The 16462-nt window shown below is 37.4% G+C and overlaps 1 protein-coding gene across 10 annotated transcripts in view; it reads right to left on the reverse strand.

Annotated features, from left to right (window-relative positions):
• Positions 1-6035, reverse strand: part of R3HDM1 (R3H domain containing 1) — a 42603-nt gene extending 36568 nt beyond the window's left edge. For all 10 annotated transcript variants that reach the window (XM_031590741.2, XM_031590733.2, XM_090143565.1 and 7 more), the window contains exons 1-2: positions 5947-6035; positions 4919-5129 (exon numbers count right to left, since the gene is read on the reverse strand). In XM_031590741.2, the coding sequence (XP_031446601.2) occupies positions 4919-5089 (171 nt within the window). In that variant the 5' untranslated portion in view covers positions 5090-5129; positions 5947-6035. The remainder of the gene's footprint in view (positions 1-4918; positions 5130-5946) is intronic.
• Positions 6036-16462: the final 10427 nt, after the last annotated feature.

Genomic DNA, 16462 nt, shown 5'->3' on the forward strand with positions numbered 1-16462 from the left:
TAGTTTGCTATCCATGAACACTATCTCTTCCAAGATTCCCTCTCTTCTTAATAGTTTCTTTTAAAATAAGAACATTACCACCATTTTAGGACAGCACACATCACTGAAATGTACATGGAAAGCAAAGAAGTGTTTGACAGGTTTTTAACAGCAGAGTTTGAACAAACTCCAGTGATAGCTATGCAGGTACAGAGGCACTCACAGTGCTGTAACATAGCTTAAGTACTGGTTTCACTATGGAACTCAAACTGATGAATATACAAGCCTGTAATAGAACTGGTTTCACTAAGAGTAAGCCTAATATTTGTATCTGAAAAATAACATCCATAATACCATTTCAGATCTTGTTTAACAGACAATATTCCCTTATTTATGAAAAGCTATGAAAGAAGAACAGCTATTTTCTGTCACTTTCCTCAAGTATCAAGTGTCTTTTTTGCCCCAGCTTCAGTGAAGAGCAGAAGGGCTGCTCATTTAAATATTACTCATTTCACTGTGTGAAGGACTTTAAATAGATGACTGAAAGCAAACTGAACTGCTACCTCTTTTCTCTCTTTTTTTTTTTTTTTAAGAGAAAATCAGAGCTTACTGAGATTTTGAGCAAAGACAGTTCAGCTTTTCCTATATCTTCAACAATATAGACAGCTTTGTTGGTGTCTGAAAAACATTCTGTCCTTCTATCAGCTCTGCTAAAAGTACGCATAGTTTACTGAAAGCTGGCACTTTGTGTATCCCAAGCAAAGTTTGCATCATATCAAGCTACTGAAGTTTAAGAATGGAATGATTTCCCAATCTTTATCAATTAATCCCACACTAATTCCCCCAGGTGAGTAAAAATATAGGTACTTAGTGTAGTAAGTGAAAGTATTGAATACTTTGCTGCTTGGCTTCATAAGCACGTGACAATCCAGTAGCAGCCACACTGGGGAGAGCTGGGGATAGGGGAGAGGGAGACCCTCTCATGCCTGAAATGAATCCAACCTCAGTTGCACATGACATGAATGTCATTCCACCCATCATATTAAGACCCGCTATCTGGCAACCACATCTTTTTATTCCCTGTAAAACAATTCTTTAACAGGCCTCAATTCCTTGCTTTCCCGGATAATTTCAAGAATATCAAAACCTGAAGTACAAGCCCCCACGTCCAGCCGTATAACTGTGAGAGATAAATGCCAGACTAGATTTGGATTGCATAGATAACTCATGTGAGAAAAGGTCTATGCTGCAAGGTCTCTGTCTGGAAATGCAAAACCAAAAATCCTGGGACATGAACAGTAACTTCACTCATGAAACTTTAAGATGATTGGACCTGGATCCTTGTACAAAACCTGAGCAGCGGAGAATAATCACATTCCCATTGGAGTTCCAGGACAGGAACATGTTGTAGCTCCATGAATTTTAGTTCTGCTCCAATTCCTGTATTTGCTAAGTTTTGCTCCTATACTGCATCTTTACGTTCTCATTTGTGAAAACCAAACATTTTTTAGCTGCTTTAGAGTATCTAATTCATAGTGAGTTAGGCAACTTCTTTATATTTGCAGCTCTGAAAGAGTTTTACCAACCTGAGAAAACACTGTGTTAATGAAAGTAAGATTGAAAATATATTTACGCCCCACAATTAGTAATTTTGGACATGATATCAAGACACTTTAAAAGCAAGTGTTACCAAAAAAAAAAATTGCATAATGAAAACATTGATCAGGTTTTTGTCTTAAAGAAAAAAAACCTGTTCAAGTACTATGCTTCATTTCCAACTAATTAACACAATGCAATCAGTAAAGTAAAAACGGAAGATAGCTTACCAAACACAAACAGTCAAATACAACTAGGGGCTTTCAGAGGAAGTATCTGACTTGATTTTTTCCTAACTACCCCACACTTCAATTATACCAAATACAAAGTAAAGGTCTGGAACATTAACATGCCTTTCTCTATCATTCTGTGCTATAAAGAAACTGAATAAAATCAGGTCAGGCACAAGAAGGCAAACATAGGAGCGTGAAAAATCTTGAGAAAAGGTCTGTGTATTTCTGATTTACTGCTTGGATATTTCAGAGGACAGATGTGACTCGTGGCAGACCTGAACAGAAGAGGTCTTCACCTTTCTATTAAACTAGACTGATTTTAAAACCACTTAATTGTAAGAGTCCTACCTAACAACATAGCTTTGCAATGACAGAAAAAACAGCATGATCTATGGTTACTTGCTGTCCTGTACTGGTGAATACTGACAGCAATTTTCCATGAAACAGGAGAAGGTGACTAATGATCAAAATTGGAAAAATAGTTTCACCACTCGCTACAGAAGCATTTTCAACAGTTCAAAAGCTGAACAGAATCTATCCAATAATGGGCGTATTAAAAATCAGTAAGTCACATTCTGAAAACAAAGACAGGTAAAAACTGAAGAGACCAAGATAGCTGAGAATGAGGCAAAGAAAGGCTTCAAAGAACTCAGCCATGGAACAGAGAAACAAAAAGGTCTGTGCCACTCTTACACTACTTAAAAAGATTGGGAAAGATACCCCTGTACTCTAATGAGACATTTTTCGCATTCCCATTGTACATGACAGCAAATTGGTAACTAGTGCACAACATCTCAAAATAATCTAGAATTTACTCAAAGCTGTATGTCAAAATATAATGGCCTGTTACTCAAACTACAGAGATCCAGAAGCACACAAACTGTCATAGGTTTAGACAGAGGAACAACTGTAGCTAGTTTCTTACCTGATTGTAAAGAAATTAAATTGCAACTTAGAAAGTATAACATACATATTTGCACTATCAGCTACCACAGCACAAGTGATATTAACTTTCACAGACTGCAGTTACACACAGTTGTGAAGCCCTGCACTCACTAGGCTCCACAACTGACCATCTCCCTACCACTCCTGAAATCAGTGCTCTCAGACAACTAGCTTGATTTTTAATCACACCATTCGTGTACTGGCAACGTTCTGCTTCTGATGGAGACTCCTGGACACAACATCCACATTAGTACTAAGTGAAAAAGACAGTAGAACTGTCTGCATCAAAAAGACGTTGTCTTTACATAGATGTACAGTTTCTGGTTTGTATGTTAGGTGCATGCTACATAATTATCTCTGCCACCAGATATTACTTTCACACAAGAACAAAACCAACCAACCAAAACCTCTGCTGAAGAAGCCAGAGCTAAAAGCAAAGCCCGTAGCCTTGGACACTTCCATTTCTCTGTGCAGGAGTGCCTTTCTGCAGGAAAGCAATCTGCCACTTGAGCCTCATAAGCTTCTACACTACTTGCTGAATGAGAAAACGTGAATGAGATTCTTCCAAGTTACTGAACTGCTAGAAAAGAAACCAGAAGAAATTTCTGACTACTGGGATATTCCGTTGATTACAGAGATTACCAGCTTTAATATCTACCCATGTTTCAGTAGTTGCTTCTCATATGTTGCAGGCAAAGGACTTCATTTTAAGGACTTTATTTTTCCATAAAGCTATCTGTTTACACTGATGCCAGCTTTAATAAAGTCAGAAGATATTAAAGAGTAGAACTGTGTTATTACAGTAGTTGACAAGATTCATTTGGAAACAAATTAAACTAGCAGATAAGGCTTACTTCACTCAGCAGAATATTGAATTGCTAGTCATGAACAAAGCTAGTCCCAAAAGAAAAGTTTTATTCAATTCTCAATAACAAGAATCTAATAAGCCACTCTCCTGTTTTTGCAGCCCACAAAGGAATACTGGCAAACTCCATACCCTGATCACCATTTTTATCATTTTTTTTTTTTTATTATTATTAACAACCCACAGATGGAAGAATTTCTATAGAAAGTTAATTTCTTCTCAAACACAAGCTTCTATGTCTTCTTAGAAATCTGACTCTTTTTCTAGGCCTCAGCCAGGAGTCAGCCAGTTTGTCCCATGAGACAGTCCCATCTTTTAGGGCTCCTGAGCTTACATAGTAACTGCATAACAGAATCTCAAAGGTATCAAATATGCTGCCACACGTTCTTAACTGGTGCTGACACTGGTGCGTTCGCTTTCTTAATACAAGATGATTTCACAGTATTTAACTCCTGCACATCTTACTCAAAATTTGATGCCACAAGTTTCTGTAGGTGTATCTCCTACCTTGCGAAGGTCATATATTTATACATACTAATTTCTCTGTTAGGACAACCTAACCTTTTCAACCTGACAGATCGCACACCACAGCTGTCAAGTTGGGGAATACTGAGAAAAAGGGAAGGTAAATAAGTACTTGCTGGCAGCCAAGATGGGATGAAAACTCACTGCTTCCCTCCGCCATTGATGCAGGCTGGACCCAGATTGCTGATTTGATTCCTCTAATACCCAGGACTTGGATCACTGGCATCTGATTACTTCAGCCTCATGCAGGACAGCTATTCTGTAAGAGTTAAACCTGAGCCACCCGTAGCTCAGGACCCCTGGTTGGTCACTCCCACTCAGGGTGAGCTGTTCTGTAGTGCTTTATCCATACTAGCAACACTCAATATTTCAGTGTCTTGACCAAATCCTATTATTCTATATAGTGTATTCTCAATACAGCAAATTCTTTGAAATACAGACAATATTCAGCAACAGCTGAAGATGTTTGAAGTGCCAAATTTTCCTCTTGTTCTGCTATAATAGAAAAGTCTTGACTTAGCTTCACATGTGCACTCGTGAAAGCATAAATAACAGACAACCTGTCTGGTTCCTGTGAAAACCACTTATCCAAATCAAACAATCAAATGACCAACCTTCATATATACATATATGTACATAAACAGAGAAATGAAAAAAATTCTCCTGATCTGTGTCAAACTAACATGTAAGGAGATCACAATAAAAATGAGAAGACAATGAGAAAGATTCATTTAACACAATACATCAGTGAAAAATAAAGAGAAAAGCTTCTTACCGGCATATTGTTTTTGCTATCAGGGCAATTTTCATCCTTTTCCTCTTGAATCTGCTCTTGGCTTCCTGATTTTATAAGGTTTTCAACTGGGTCTGTATCTTTAAATTCAGCTTCTGAACCCTTCATTGCATCAGTTTCATCTTTTACAGTAAGAATATCAGACATCCTCATTAGAAAAGATTATTTTAAAATTCTACAAGAAACACGGAACCTTTAGAACAAAGAAAAAATGAATCACTAAGGTTGTTTTTTTTTTTTTAATAAAGAAATACACATACCTAAACAGCTACCCAAAGTAAAAGTTGTTTTGCTGTGAAGATTTGCTTTCCTGTTACATTGTTCCTGTCTCATATCAGAAGCAAGGACTGATCATTTTCCTTTTACCACTTCTAGCAGAAGCACATAATGTCACACTTTCTATATAAGAGAACTAAGCACCACACTGTTGGATGACACTTGCAGATTTTCCTTTCTGCACTTTAAAAACAAATTCTTAAGCATTCCAATGCTCCAAATCAAGTTAGCTTCCAACAGAAACAAGGAGGGATTTACTCATTTGAAGGAAGAAAGAATTACACATAAAGAGTTGAGAGTAAGTAGATAAATTACAATGAACCAAGCGTGCAAATGCAGATGAGTTTCATTAAAGCTTCCTAGTTGTCAGTAACAATGGGACAGGTTCCAAATGCAGAAGCTCTTACACACTAAACATAGTGAAACTACACTTGATATTAAATTAAGCACTCTCTCAGAAGCAAAGACAGACAGAAACAGCAATTACTATGAAAATTATCAACAGTTATTAATAACAATCAATTATATAAAGAGAACTGTAACGATTAGAGCCAATAACGGAACCACTCTAGTTTTCCCTAGAAATACGAGATACAATTTATTCCCATTACTTAGTTGGAGTATAAGACGTAATACCAGGAATATTCAATTTCTTTAAGGAAAAAAGAGTATGTTCTATACGCTTCAAGCTTTCAAATAATGTACAGAAAAATCAAAGTATTTGGATTTATTACCTGATGTGTCCTACAGTTTGGGGATTGTGGTTTCCCACAAAAATAAAATAAAATGATCCAAAGTTCCTTTTCACAGTTGTCAACGAAGATGTCAGTTGTAATGAACCATCTGGAATCTGGCAGGAGGAGTCCCATGTCCTTATCCCCAGTGTAAAGTCCCGGACAGAACGATGTTGTCTTGAATCAGCAAGAACATCCCTTTCAAATGCCTAAATAAATAAATACATTAAAAATATTGACAACTGAAACATGTGATAATTTTATCTGGGGGTAGGGAGGGGTGTGACCAATCCAAAAACTTGAATAACCATTTAAAGAAAAAAAGCACAGTCTCCATTTCTCACATGTATTCATTCTACTTTTGCTTTGCCAGTACCAGCAGTAATAGCTTTCAGACTTGCATTTCGGTATTAGAGAGTTACAAAGTAGTCATAATAATAATCATTTTGTTGGCATCCCAGTGAAACTATTCCTATAAAGCAGCAGTTATCTTCCCAAAGTCTGAAAAAGACAGTTAACAAGAAGCCCAGCAGGCGTGGAGGAGCAACGAGCCATGAAAGCTCAGAAAATCCTCTAAGTATAAACAGTTCTCTCTTCATTGTAGTTAATCTACAAACACAGTACATAATCTATATTTTATGCAACTGGAATTATAGAAGATACTTCTGTTCAACTCCAGTAAGTGCCCTTGATCGGGTTTTACAAATCTCTAGAACACCAAAGTTCCATGTACCTTCTTTGCAGATTTGCTTTCCTGAGAAATAAATAATGCCACCACCCACAAGGGTGTGTTTGAAGGAGCAGGCATCAACAGGTATCAAATACCAAACAAAATGTATCCCAAGGATGTGGCAGAAATATCCCAAAGCAAAGAACTGTAGCTCAACTCTGAAAGATGTGCTGAAATAAAGCTTACAAGCATCTCTGTACTTTGTTCCCCAAACACATCTCTCACAGCTATTCCGGGGCTTATTATAAAAGCAGTACAAATGATAATGAACACCAAGAATATCTTCTGTTACCCCAGCTGAACTACTTAATTTCCATGTGAGTAACAAGATAATTAGAACAGTTTCAGGAAAACAAACCAACAAGTGAAAAACATCCAAATGTTTAAAGTGAAATGAGAAACAAATGAGCCATTTCTTCTGTGGTTATGAAGAATTCTAGCCAATGTAAGTAAAGAATCTGCACTAAACCATTCCCTTTCAACACAAGGAGCTGCAGTATGTGCAGGAAGTTGGGGCCAAAAGACATATCCTAAAAGATCTTAAGTGCCTCCCACATGGTGCATCTTAGCTCAAAGGGATGTGAAAAATGTTGTGTGCTATGAGCTTGCTAGAATTAGATTAATAGCAAACTTGTGGTCATGTGACAATGCCTAGCCTTTCAGCAGTTCTACTGCTTTGTCAGTATCACCATTCTGCAAATGGTTTCACATAAATTCATGTCACAGAAGCTAGCTAAATACGGAACTTCACGTTATGAGAGAAAAAGCCATATCCTGTTTCAACAACTACCTACAGAACTGAAGTTGGCAAGTAGGATTTACAATGAAACAAAAGAAAGCAAACACTTTACGTTCCATAACAGTAAGTCTCACCAGCTTGTAAACAAATTCCTTTGTATATAATAAGATACTACAACCTTATCCTGGAAAATGGTGACTGTAGAAACAGCCCAAGGCAGCACTTCACAAGATACAAGCATGAAATGAGCAGGAGTATTGCTGCCCTCCTCACCACCCCTTAAAAAGAACCAAAAGCCATCACCCTGCAAAAGAGATTTGGCGAGGAAAAATTTTAAGTGATCATTTAAACAGCATTTGACATTTAACTTCTCCTCCTTAAGTGCTAAGGGATGGATCTTAATCCATGCTCACTCATCGCTCGACTATCCGAGCTGCACTTGTGCCTCAGCACCACTTTGGGGACGGCAGCGGTGTGCAGCAGAGAGGCCATGGCACACAGACCGTGTTCCCCAGCCACAGATCAGTTTCAGATCTCAAGCAACAGAGTTTGATAAATACGAGATACTACAGATGTTTGGGCTTAAAGAAGCATGGAAAATAAAAAGGCCCGGCCGTGTTTTCAAAACATCAGATCGTTAATGGAGGGGAAAGGATTAGAGATGAAAGAAGAAACTGGAAATAAACAATGACAGAAATGCAGGGAAGGATAAGCAGAGCTGTTTGGTTGCTGAGTTTGTTTTTCCAGACAATCCAGATGGTGATTTAAGATTTAGGAAGGCACTCACACAAACCTTCGATGTTTACACAATTTGAATACAGATGCTTTTCAGTTTAACTGACAGCACTTAAATCACATTTAGAAAAAGTATTTTAAAAGATTACATGCTGAAGAAAAGAGATTATGTACAGTTGCACATATAAACTCAGAAATTAAAATCTAATTTACCTCCTACACACTAGCCAGGTCACAAGTGCAATGACAGTAATCAGCACTGTCTCTATACATATTGAAAGTTCTTTATTTCCTTATTTTTCCCCAAATTCACTTTGGTCTCTTTGCAACACCATTTTTAAAACATACACCAAAAAGGGTTACCAGCATTCACTTCAGTGCAACTCATACTGCAAAGATCTATGTGCTTGCTTATGGCAGTCCAGAAGATTAGTACACAAAAAGTCCTTATTTTCTAAAGCAACCTAACTGCAAATAATCTTGTCAATTGCTATGAACATATTTATCAACTGCAGATAGATTTGAAGCCTGCCAATTTAGCCTCTGCTTCAGATTAACAGCAACAGATACAAATAGAAAACTGAATCTTAGCCTACCTAATTTTTCCTTAAAAAAAAAAAAAACAACCAAACAAAAAACCCACCAGAGCTTCACTGAAATTCATAGGGCAATCTTGTGATTTGTGAGCCACAAGTGTGAGTTACTCGGATAGCATTCCTCCACCAAAGTTCCTTCTAGTTGAGACAAATTCATAGCTGAGATCATTCAATTCTAGTTTCTATTGTTACACAGGTTGGATTAAACAGACTTAAGTATTTTTATGTGCTGCAACAGACCACGGACACCCTTCTGAACAGTCTAGACAGCATATAAGTTGAAATGCACAATCTTCCCCTTCTTCATCATCTAGATAACGGTATACCACAGATCACCCTAAATTCTTTCATTTCTCCTTCTGAAAAGCAGTAATCACTTAGCCCACACAATCATTCTGAACGTGCCCCTTTTCAGAGGGAAAACTGCCATTATAAGCTGTGAGATGAAAGCCTTGTGCAAGGAAGGCATACACTTTTCAGTCAGAAAAATAAAAAAAACATCAATGCTGTGCTTTTACTGCCTTCTTTTCTGTAATCCAAAGTGCAAGTGATTAAAAAAAAAAAAGACATCAAAAGAAGTCATCAAGCAAAACCACTGAATTTTATGACAGAATCATGACACATATAAAACCACTGGATCTTTTGTTTCAGTTTCTGACTTGAAAACCATCATTTGCAAAGTGCTAAATTGACTTGTAATGAGTGAGGATATTTCTGGGAACAGGATCTACTCAACTTAATCCAATTTCTTTAATAGGCATCAAGACTCCTATCTGCTCCTTGTTAGGCAATGAAGATAAAGATAGGAAGCTTTGCTCTGCCCAGGATGGAAGAAATCGATTTTTTTGAAAAGAAGATGAAGAGAAAAGGTGATTTTCCATTCTTCTTGGAAGCAATTATTGATACCATGATGGTGGAAAAACCAAAAACACATCAAAAATAAACAACATCAAAACAGAACAGCTGACAAAATAACTGGTATCCATCAAATACAGGGCAGGAAATTGGATTAGAAGTGTGGGGGGTTGAAATCTACATTCAACAAACAAAGCAGATACATCAGATACATTGCCAGTAAAATGGGCAAATGAAAATTTACTTCTTAAATAAGCTTCTGCTCATCAGCTATTTCAACAGGTCTAAAGAGTATCTGCTGCTGTGTACAATATCTATCTCATTTTTATTAGTTTTAAGTAGTTTATCCCCTAATCTGATAGTCAAAATCACAGCACTGAATTCCCAGTTAGGATTGCTGCAAGTGATTTGGAAATCTCCGAACAGCGTTTAGTTGTTTACCTCGTCTGATGCCCAACAGTTGCTCTAGTTTATACAGAGTTGTATTTCTCTTCAGGAGTCAGAAGTTGCTTTAACTGTATTATCTGAGTAGAAAAGGCTGGAACTCAATTACCTGTGCGTACTATCCCTGAAGCCATGAACTGAAGTTCACGTAAAGCAGTATGGAGGGAAAAAAAAGTAAAAAAGACCATATTAGAATCTGAGGCAGGAATGGCCAGGAGCTGTCCGACTATCCTAGCACTAGCTCGCAGTCCTAGGAAAAACAGGTGAGAAACAACACCAAGTAGCAGCTGGGAGAAAGTAATAACAAATGTTCAGAGACAGGCAGGAAGCAAGTCCAATATTTGCCCCAGCTTTTCACGTATATGTTGAAAATGTATTACTTTGCTACACAGATGCTATGCATTTTCCACATACAAACACAAATTGATTTTCCCTGGTATGTCTACATTTCCTGTAAGTGCTCAGAGAACAACACTTCATAATTCCAAAGACTCCACATCTTTCAAAAGAACAAACCCAGGTAAGATGAACATACAGAAGTTCGCTGATCAGCAATCAGGACTCCTTCTATCACTGCTATGAGAACCAACTTCACCATCAAATGAAGTGAAGAGACAGAGAACAGAAGACTTGCCATACAACAAGAGCTTTTCCAGATATTTTTCATCTCAATTATTTTAGGCTAAAATTAAATACAATATAAACATATTTATGTTAGCATCATAACCTCAGGGTTCGTATGAGTAGAACAAATATCCATCTGCCTGACTAACCAAAGACACAAAGAACTCACTTATGTTTCCTTGTTAGAATGAAAGGGAAAAATGTTTATGCCTTAAGCAAAAAGATACTGATCAAAATAATCTCATTCTTATGAGAATACAAATTACAGGTATAACTGAAAGAATTATTGTGTCTAGCTACTGTTCAGATCTTGAGGGCCACCATATCTCTGAAGTTGTTGGGCAAACTCAAAGTGAAAGTACTTGATTTTAGCCAGTAAGACTAATATTTGATGATTTACCTACTCAAAGTAAACTCACTGGTGCTAAGAAGGGAAGGTCATCTTTTTTCCTTTCTCTCCCTCTACTTCTGCCCATGTTGCTGGGGCACAGTTCCACCTTCACCTTTACACCAGCTCCCATGTCTGCTAAACTTTTCCATGGTGTGATTCAACAAGTGAATGAAAACCATGAAGCTCTTTTGCCAGGGTAAGATTTTGCTGACTACTGAGTTACAGTGGCGCACAGAAAAGTTGTTACTAGTGCTAGTCAGCATCATCAAGTTAGCAACAAGAGGAACAGAGAAAGAACTGCTCCTCCCTCCTTTTGTAGGGGCAAGTTTTGTGTCAGCAGTTTCACAGTGGTCAATTAAGGACACTGTTCAATAGCATCATTTATCTGTGTGAAGGTGTAGATTAATATTTTTGGATAAAAACAAAACAAACCATCTATTAACCAACAGTCAATTGATGACAAAAAATGGGCAAGATGACTGGTACCTGCCAGACTAAGTCCGTTCTGGGAAATTCTCCCTAGGAGAGGGGCAGGAAAAGGAGAAAAGAAAGAGTAAAGGGAAAGGAAAATAATCAAAAAGATATAATCCTGAAACTCCCAACTTGGAGAGTAAAGAATTGCAGTGGGAGCCACAATGCTCCCTCCTGCCAGCGGGCCAGGCTACACTCCAGATGCTCTGAGAGCAACAAGACAGGCTCTACAATCCATGTTTTGCTCTCCTCTCACAGCTTTACCACTGCAGAACATGGCTTCAAAGGCTTTTCGCATTCACTACACAGATTTTATGAAAACACAGCAGCTGACCTAATAACTAATATTTAGCATAAAATTCAAAGCAAATTCGTACAATTATCAAATAAAGACATTGGAATCATTGACAGCCAGCTGCTCCCATCTTTCAGAAAGCCAACAAATAATTTTGCACGTACTTTCTACATGATCTCTTATGTCCTAAGTTTGAGAACCATCAAATGATTTAAAAAGGAGCAAGAAATGTTGGGTTCCTTATTGAACAATTATATGCAGAAATGACTAATAGTGCAGCATTTAAATAAGAACATTCTCCATTTTTTTGAAAGTGTGAATAAAAAAAAATGTTGATTGTTTATACTTATGTACTAAAAAAATGCTGTACGAATGAATCCATGCTTCACTGACCTCAATACATACGACTGACAGATAAATACTTTTCCCAACTGCTATTATCTGCAGTTTGTTTTTGTTTTTTAAACTTATACACAGTTAACACTGGAATGCTATTTACTGGATTAGCATTAGAAGATGCTAATTGAATCAAATAACAAGTAAGCCACTTACTAATCAGATTTTCAAAAAAACAGCAAAACGATGGATGGGAATATAAAAGAATGACATGGAGTTACTCTGCCTCTTCCAAAATTAACCTCTGCTGGAGGGGTGTTAATATAACAGCAAAAAGCTGGAAGAAGAGAATGTTTTCACATCTTAAATATGCCTCTTCAGTGGTGTCTAAGCTCACACAGACCTTCAGTGGCTCCGCTATTGACTTTTTTGTAATTATTATTCTGAGTAATACTGAACAACACCTGGCTGACAGTGAAAAAAGAACATCAAGTTAATGCGTTGAGGAATACAGCTGTGTACAGGAAAATAAGGAATTCAGCAACTAGCAAGGCTAAAGTGACCCTTCATTTATAAACTTAAAAATTCTGTCCTAGAAAAAGACTGTCTGCAAAAAGACTGGCACCATAAGTGCTGCAGTTACCTAGAGCTGGATCCTCAGCAGGGTCAGCCAGAGTGGGATCACTCTGCATGCAGCACTGCTGTTCTCTTATCTGTTCTCTTCTTGGACTTCACTTTGGAATTCTAGGATACAATCAGGGCAAAGTACATCCAAGGATGTAAACAGTTTGTCTGGGTTCCTCATGATGTGGGAAACAGTCCTCATAATTCAAGCACTGCTACAACATAAGGCAACAAAAAGGTTCTCCCAGGCAGCTTCTAAATCCAGCAGGCTTTGGGTGTTTTTGCATGGCGTGAAAACATGCATTTTTAGTAGAAGTAATTCTGACCATCAAAATCATTTTTGAAAAAGAAAGAAGGAGATGGCATACCATGATACTGCCTGACAAAAATTCAATCCATGTGTTTAGAGCTCCTTACAAAATTACAATTCTAGCTTTGAACAATCTATGTTGGATGAAAACGTGTTACAAAACAACTCAGTGGCTGGTCCACTCTCATGGGAGCAGTAACATTAAGCAGCTTATCCAGTTAGTTAAATTTCTAACAACATCAGGAACTGTTCTGCTCCCACCTTTACTTTTGGGCTGAAGAGGGAGACAGAGGGAAAGAAACATTTTTTTTTAAACAGCCTTCAAGTCAGTTACTGAAACTGTTTTTGCTATCATTGTCTCACAGAAAGACAACTGCAAAGGTCAGCTTAGAGTAGCAGACAAAAGCCATTTTAGTCTAAACATTATAGAATTAACCTCTCAAAAACCATACACTTCAGAAACAGAAAAGCATTAGGCTAGTGGAAAATAAGCATGAATGACTACGCCTCTTGCCGAACAGCATGCTTGTCTCAAGGGGAAAAAACTACTAGAAATGCTTATGAAAGGCAACTAAGTTGCCTTTAATTTTGCTAACATTGTTCTCTTGGCCTGCGAGGTGAAATGAATGCCCTTCTCACATGACATTGCTGTACCAGCAAAATCTCTATAGATACAACTATGCTGACGAAGATTTGGCTGGCTTAGCAAACATCGTTCAGAGAGACCTAACTGACAGCACATGCCACCTCCTGGCTCTTACACTGCTTCTACTCTGGGAGCTCCACTGCAGAGGTGTACACAGCTCTGTACCCATAGCCCACGCCAACTTCAAGCCATCTCCTGTTTAACACAAACTCAAGCTACTCAATTTCTATCCCTCTTCTGTGTCAACACATGACATCGACATCAAAATATCAGGATTGATATTTTTCAACAGTATTTTGATAAAGGTAATTTAAGTAAATAAGCCAAAGCATTGCTATTTTCAACAGATATCCTTCAAACAGCAGCTTTCTTGAAAGATACAAACCTTCAGAAAGATACAAACATTCGGCATCCAAAGTGAACACGGCAGCTCACCATTTTAATACAGAATTAAATTATATGCTTGGAATATGAAAGTTCACATTTTTCCTTTGGTATTTATAGATTTAAGAACAGGGAATAAAAAGGGTCTCTGCAAGAGGCACAAGTTTCAACAGAAGACAATGGTAGCAGCAGACTCCAAGTTCATAGGCCAGAACGACTCTGCTTAGGGCCACAGATACTACAGATTACAAAAGGAGTTTGGTAACCCAACAAGCTATGAAGCTTCCAATAGCAGGCATTTTCCATCTCCACCCAGAACAAGAGTCACACTGTGAATTACCATGATGGCCTATTCTCACAAAATGTAAAAGGAAGATTTAGAGAACAAAACAAAAAAAACACACACAAAGCCCCACAGCAAACAACAGAAATGCCATTAAATTTCCCACATGTTCACCTATGCAATGGTTCCTTTCCTACAGAAAATAATACACCAGGGATACGTGTGTTACTTGACAGCTTAAGAAACCTGCTCACTACAAATACCAGTTAATAACGAATCAAAGTTTTAAAACTGCCCACCTCATAAACATTAATCCTTTAGCAGTGCATTCAATAACATATAGAGGTAGGACATATTAATTTAGAAGATTACACTAGGAAACAACATAATAAAGCTGTCTACCTCTAAAACCACATACATCTAAGCAAAAACTTAAAAGACATGAACACATCAACACAATGTGACAATTAGTACAGTATTCCTCAAAACCACCTGTAGTGAGTTTCCATTAGATGTAACCTATTAAAAGGTGTCTCTTTCACATGCTGTAATGAGAACAAACTAATAGGAATGGCAATTAGAAAATACATTTTGTTTCTTAAAATTTCAAAATGGGTGAAAAGAGGCATAAACTACATTAAGTAGGAGTAAAATATTAGCTTAATATTCAGGATCTTTTCTAATTCATTGATGTAGAAGAGTGAATTTGAATCCCTTCTTGTTCAGCTTCCCTCCAGGTTGCACTCCCCCTTTCAGTTGCTGTTCCATACAGACTGGTGTGGGATGCTGTAGCTTTAGTTGTCCATTTCATTGAAGTGGGAGATTGGATAAGGCTGCTGAAGTGTGGGAAAGGAGTAAAAAGAGCGAAAAAATAGAAAAAAGAAAAATAGAGAGGTAGTCTATAGTGGAAGATGCCAAAACACAGGTGTTATAATGTTATTATAATTGCCAATGGACAACATTTTTAATACCTTCAGAGAGATTCCTTTACAAACACTACATTGAAACCACAAGAAAACGAGAAACGCCTACAACAATTTAAGTTGTCCTTGAAAGATGAGAAATAATTTTTAGCTTGGTATTGAAATAGTCTTCAGGGCATCTCTGCTTCGTATTAAAAAAGAAACGAGGATTTGGACAAGGAACAATAGCTACCCAAAATAGTCCTGCCTAAGAAATGTACTGCATAGATGCTCACTTGATGTTGTGCCTACAGCTCTTATATGTCTCTTATAGAGACTATGCCAAATACAACTGCATGTAAAAGAACACAGAAATAACTCATTAATGTGAAGTGGGAAAACAATTTGAACTGAATGTGTTAATATTTCTCTTAAGAAAAGATACTGAAGCAATACACTTAGTAACAACTTGCATCCCAAAAAGAGGTACTAGAACACAGGGCTAGTTTACAGAACACCAGAATCTTAACTTAGCTGATCTTCAACTCAGAGCATGCTCATGAAACTTCATCTGTAGTCAAACACACGTAATTACATTTGCAGAAAACTATCTAACACAATAAGCACAGAAAGAGATACGCGAATATAAATTTTCAATTCAATTTAAATTTCAAAGCAATACCACACATCAAACACACCGGAGAGATTTGAGAGATAAACAAAAGGCTGACCAGAAAGCAATCAAATACTTGCTAAAGAAGAAATGAGTCTCCAGGCTTGCCCAAAAGCAAAAGATACACTACACAGAGAACCACTTCAGAATCATTCTCCTGACAAATAAAATTCTCCCTAGGTTAGCTGTACTATTGTCAGGGGAAATTATTATTAATCTCTGGTTTTTATTTGTATACTCACAAAAAATTACATAATTCAATTTTGCACATAATGCAGAAGGACTCTACCTCTGCGTTCCCCCAAAACACTCACAGTAACATCTCTAGGCCTTTACATTTTCAGGACAGAAAAGGAGAGGAGCAAACTCCTGGAGAAAGAGACACATGGCTAACGAACTGCAGTGCTTTAACTAGAAGATGTTTGCTTTTAGCAGGAAAAATGAATGAAAAGGAAAATTAGGTCTTTATATATGCAAT

This window comes from Phasianus colchicus, chromosome 7 (assembly GCF_987193195.1).
Source record: "Phasianus colchicus chromosome 7, bPhaCol1.hap1.1, whole genome shotgun sequence".
Taxonomy (NCBI): Eukaryota; Metazoa; Chordata; class Aves; order Galliformes; family Phasianidae; genus Phasianus; species Phasianus colchicus.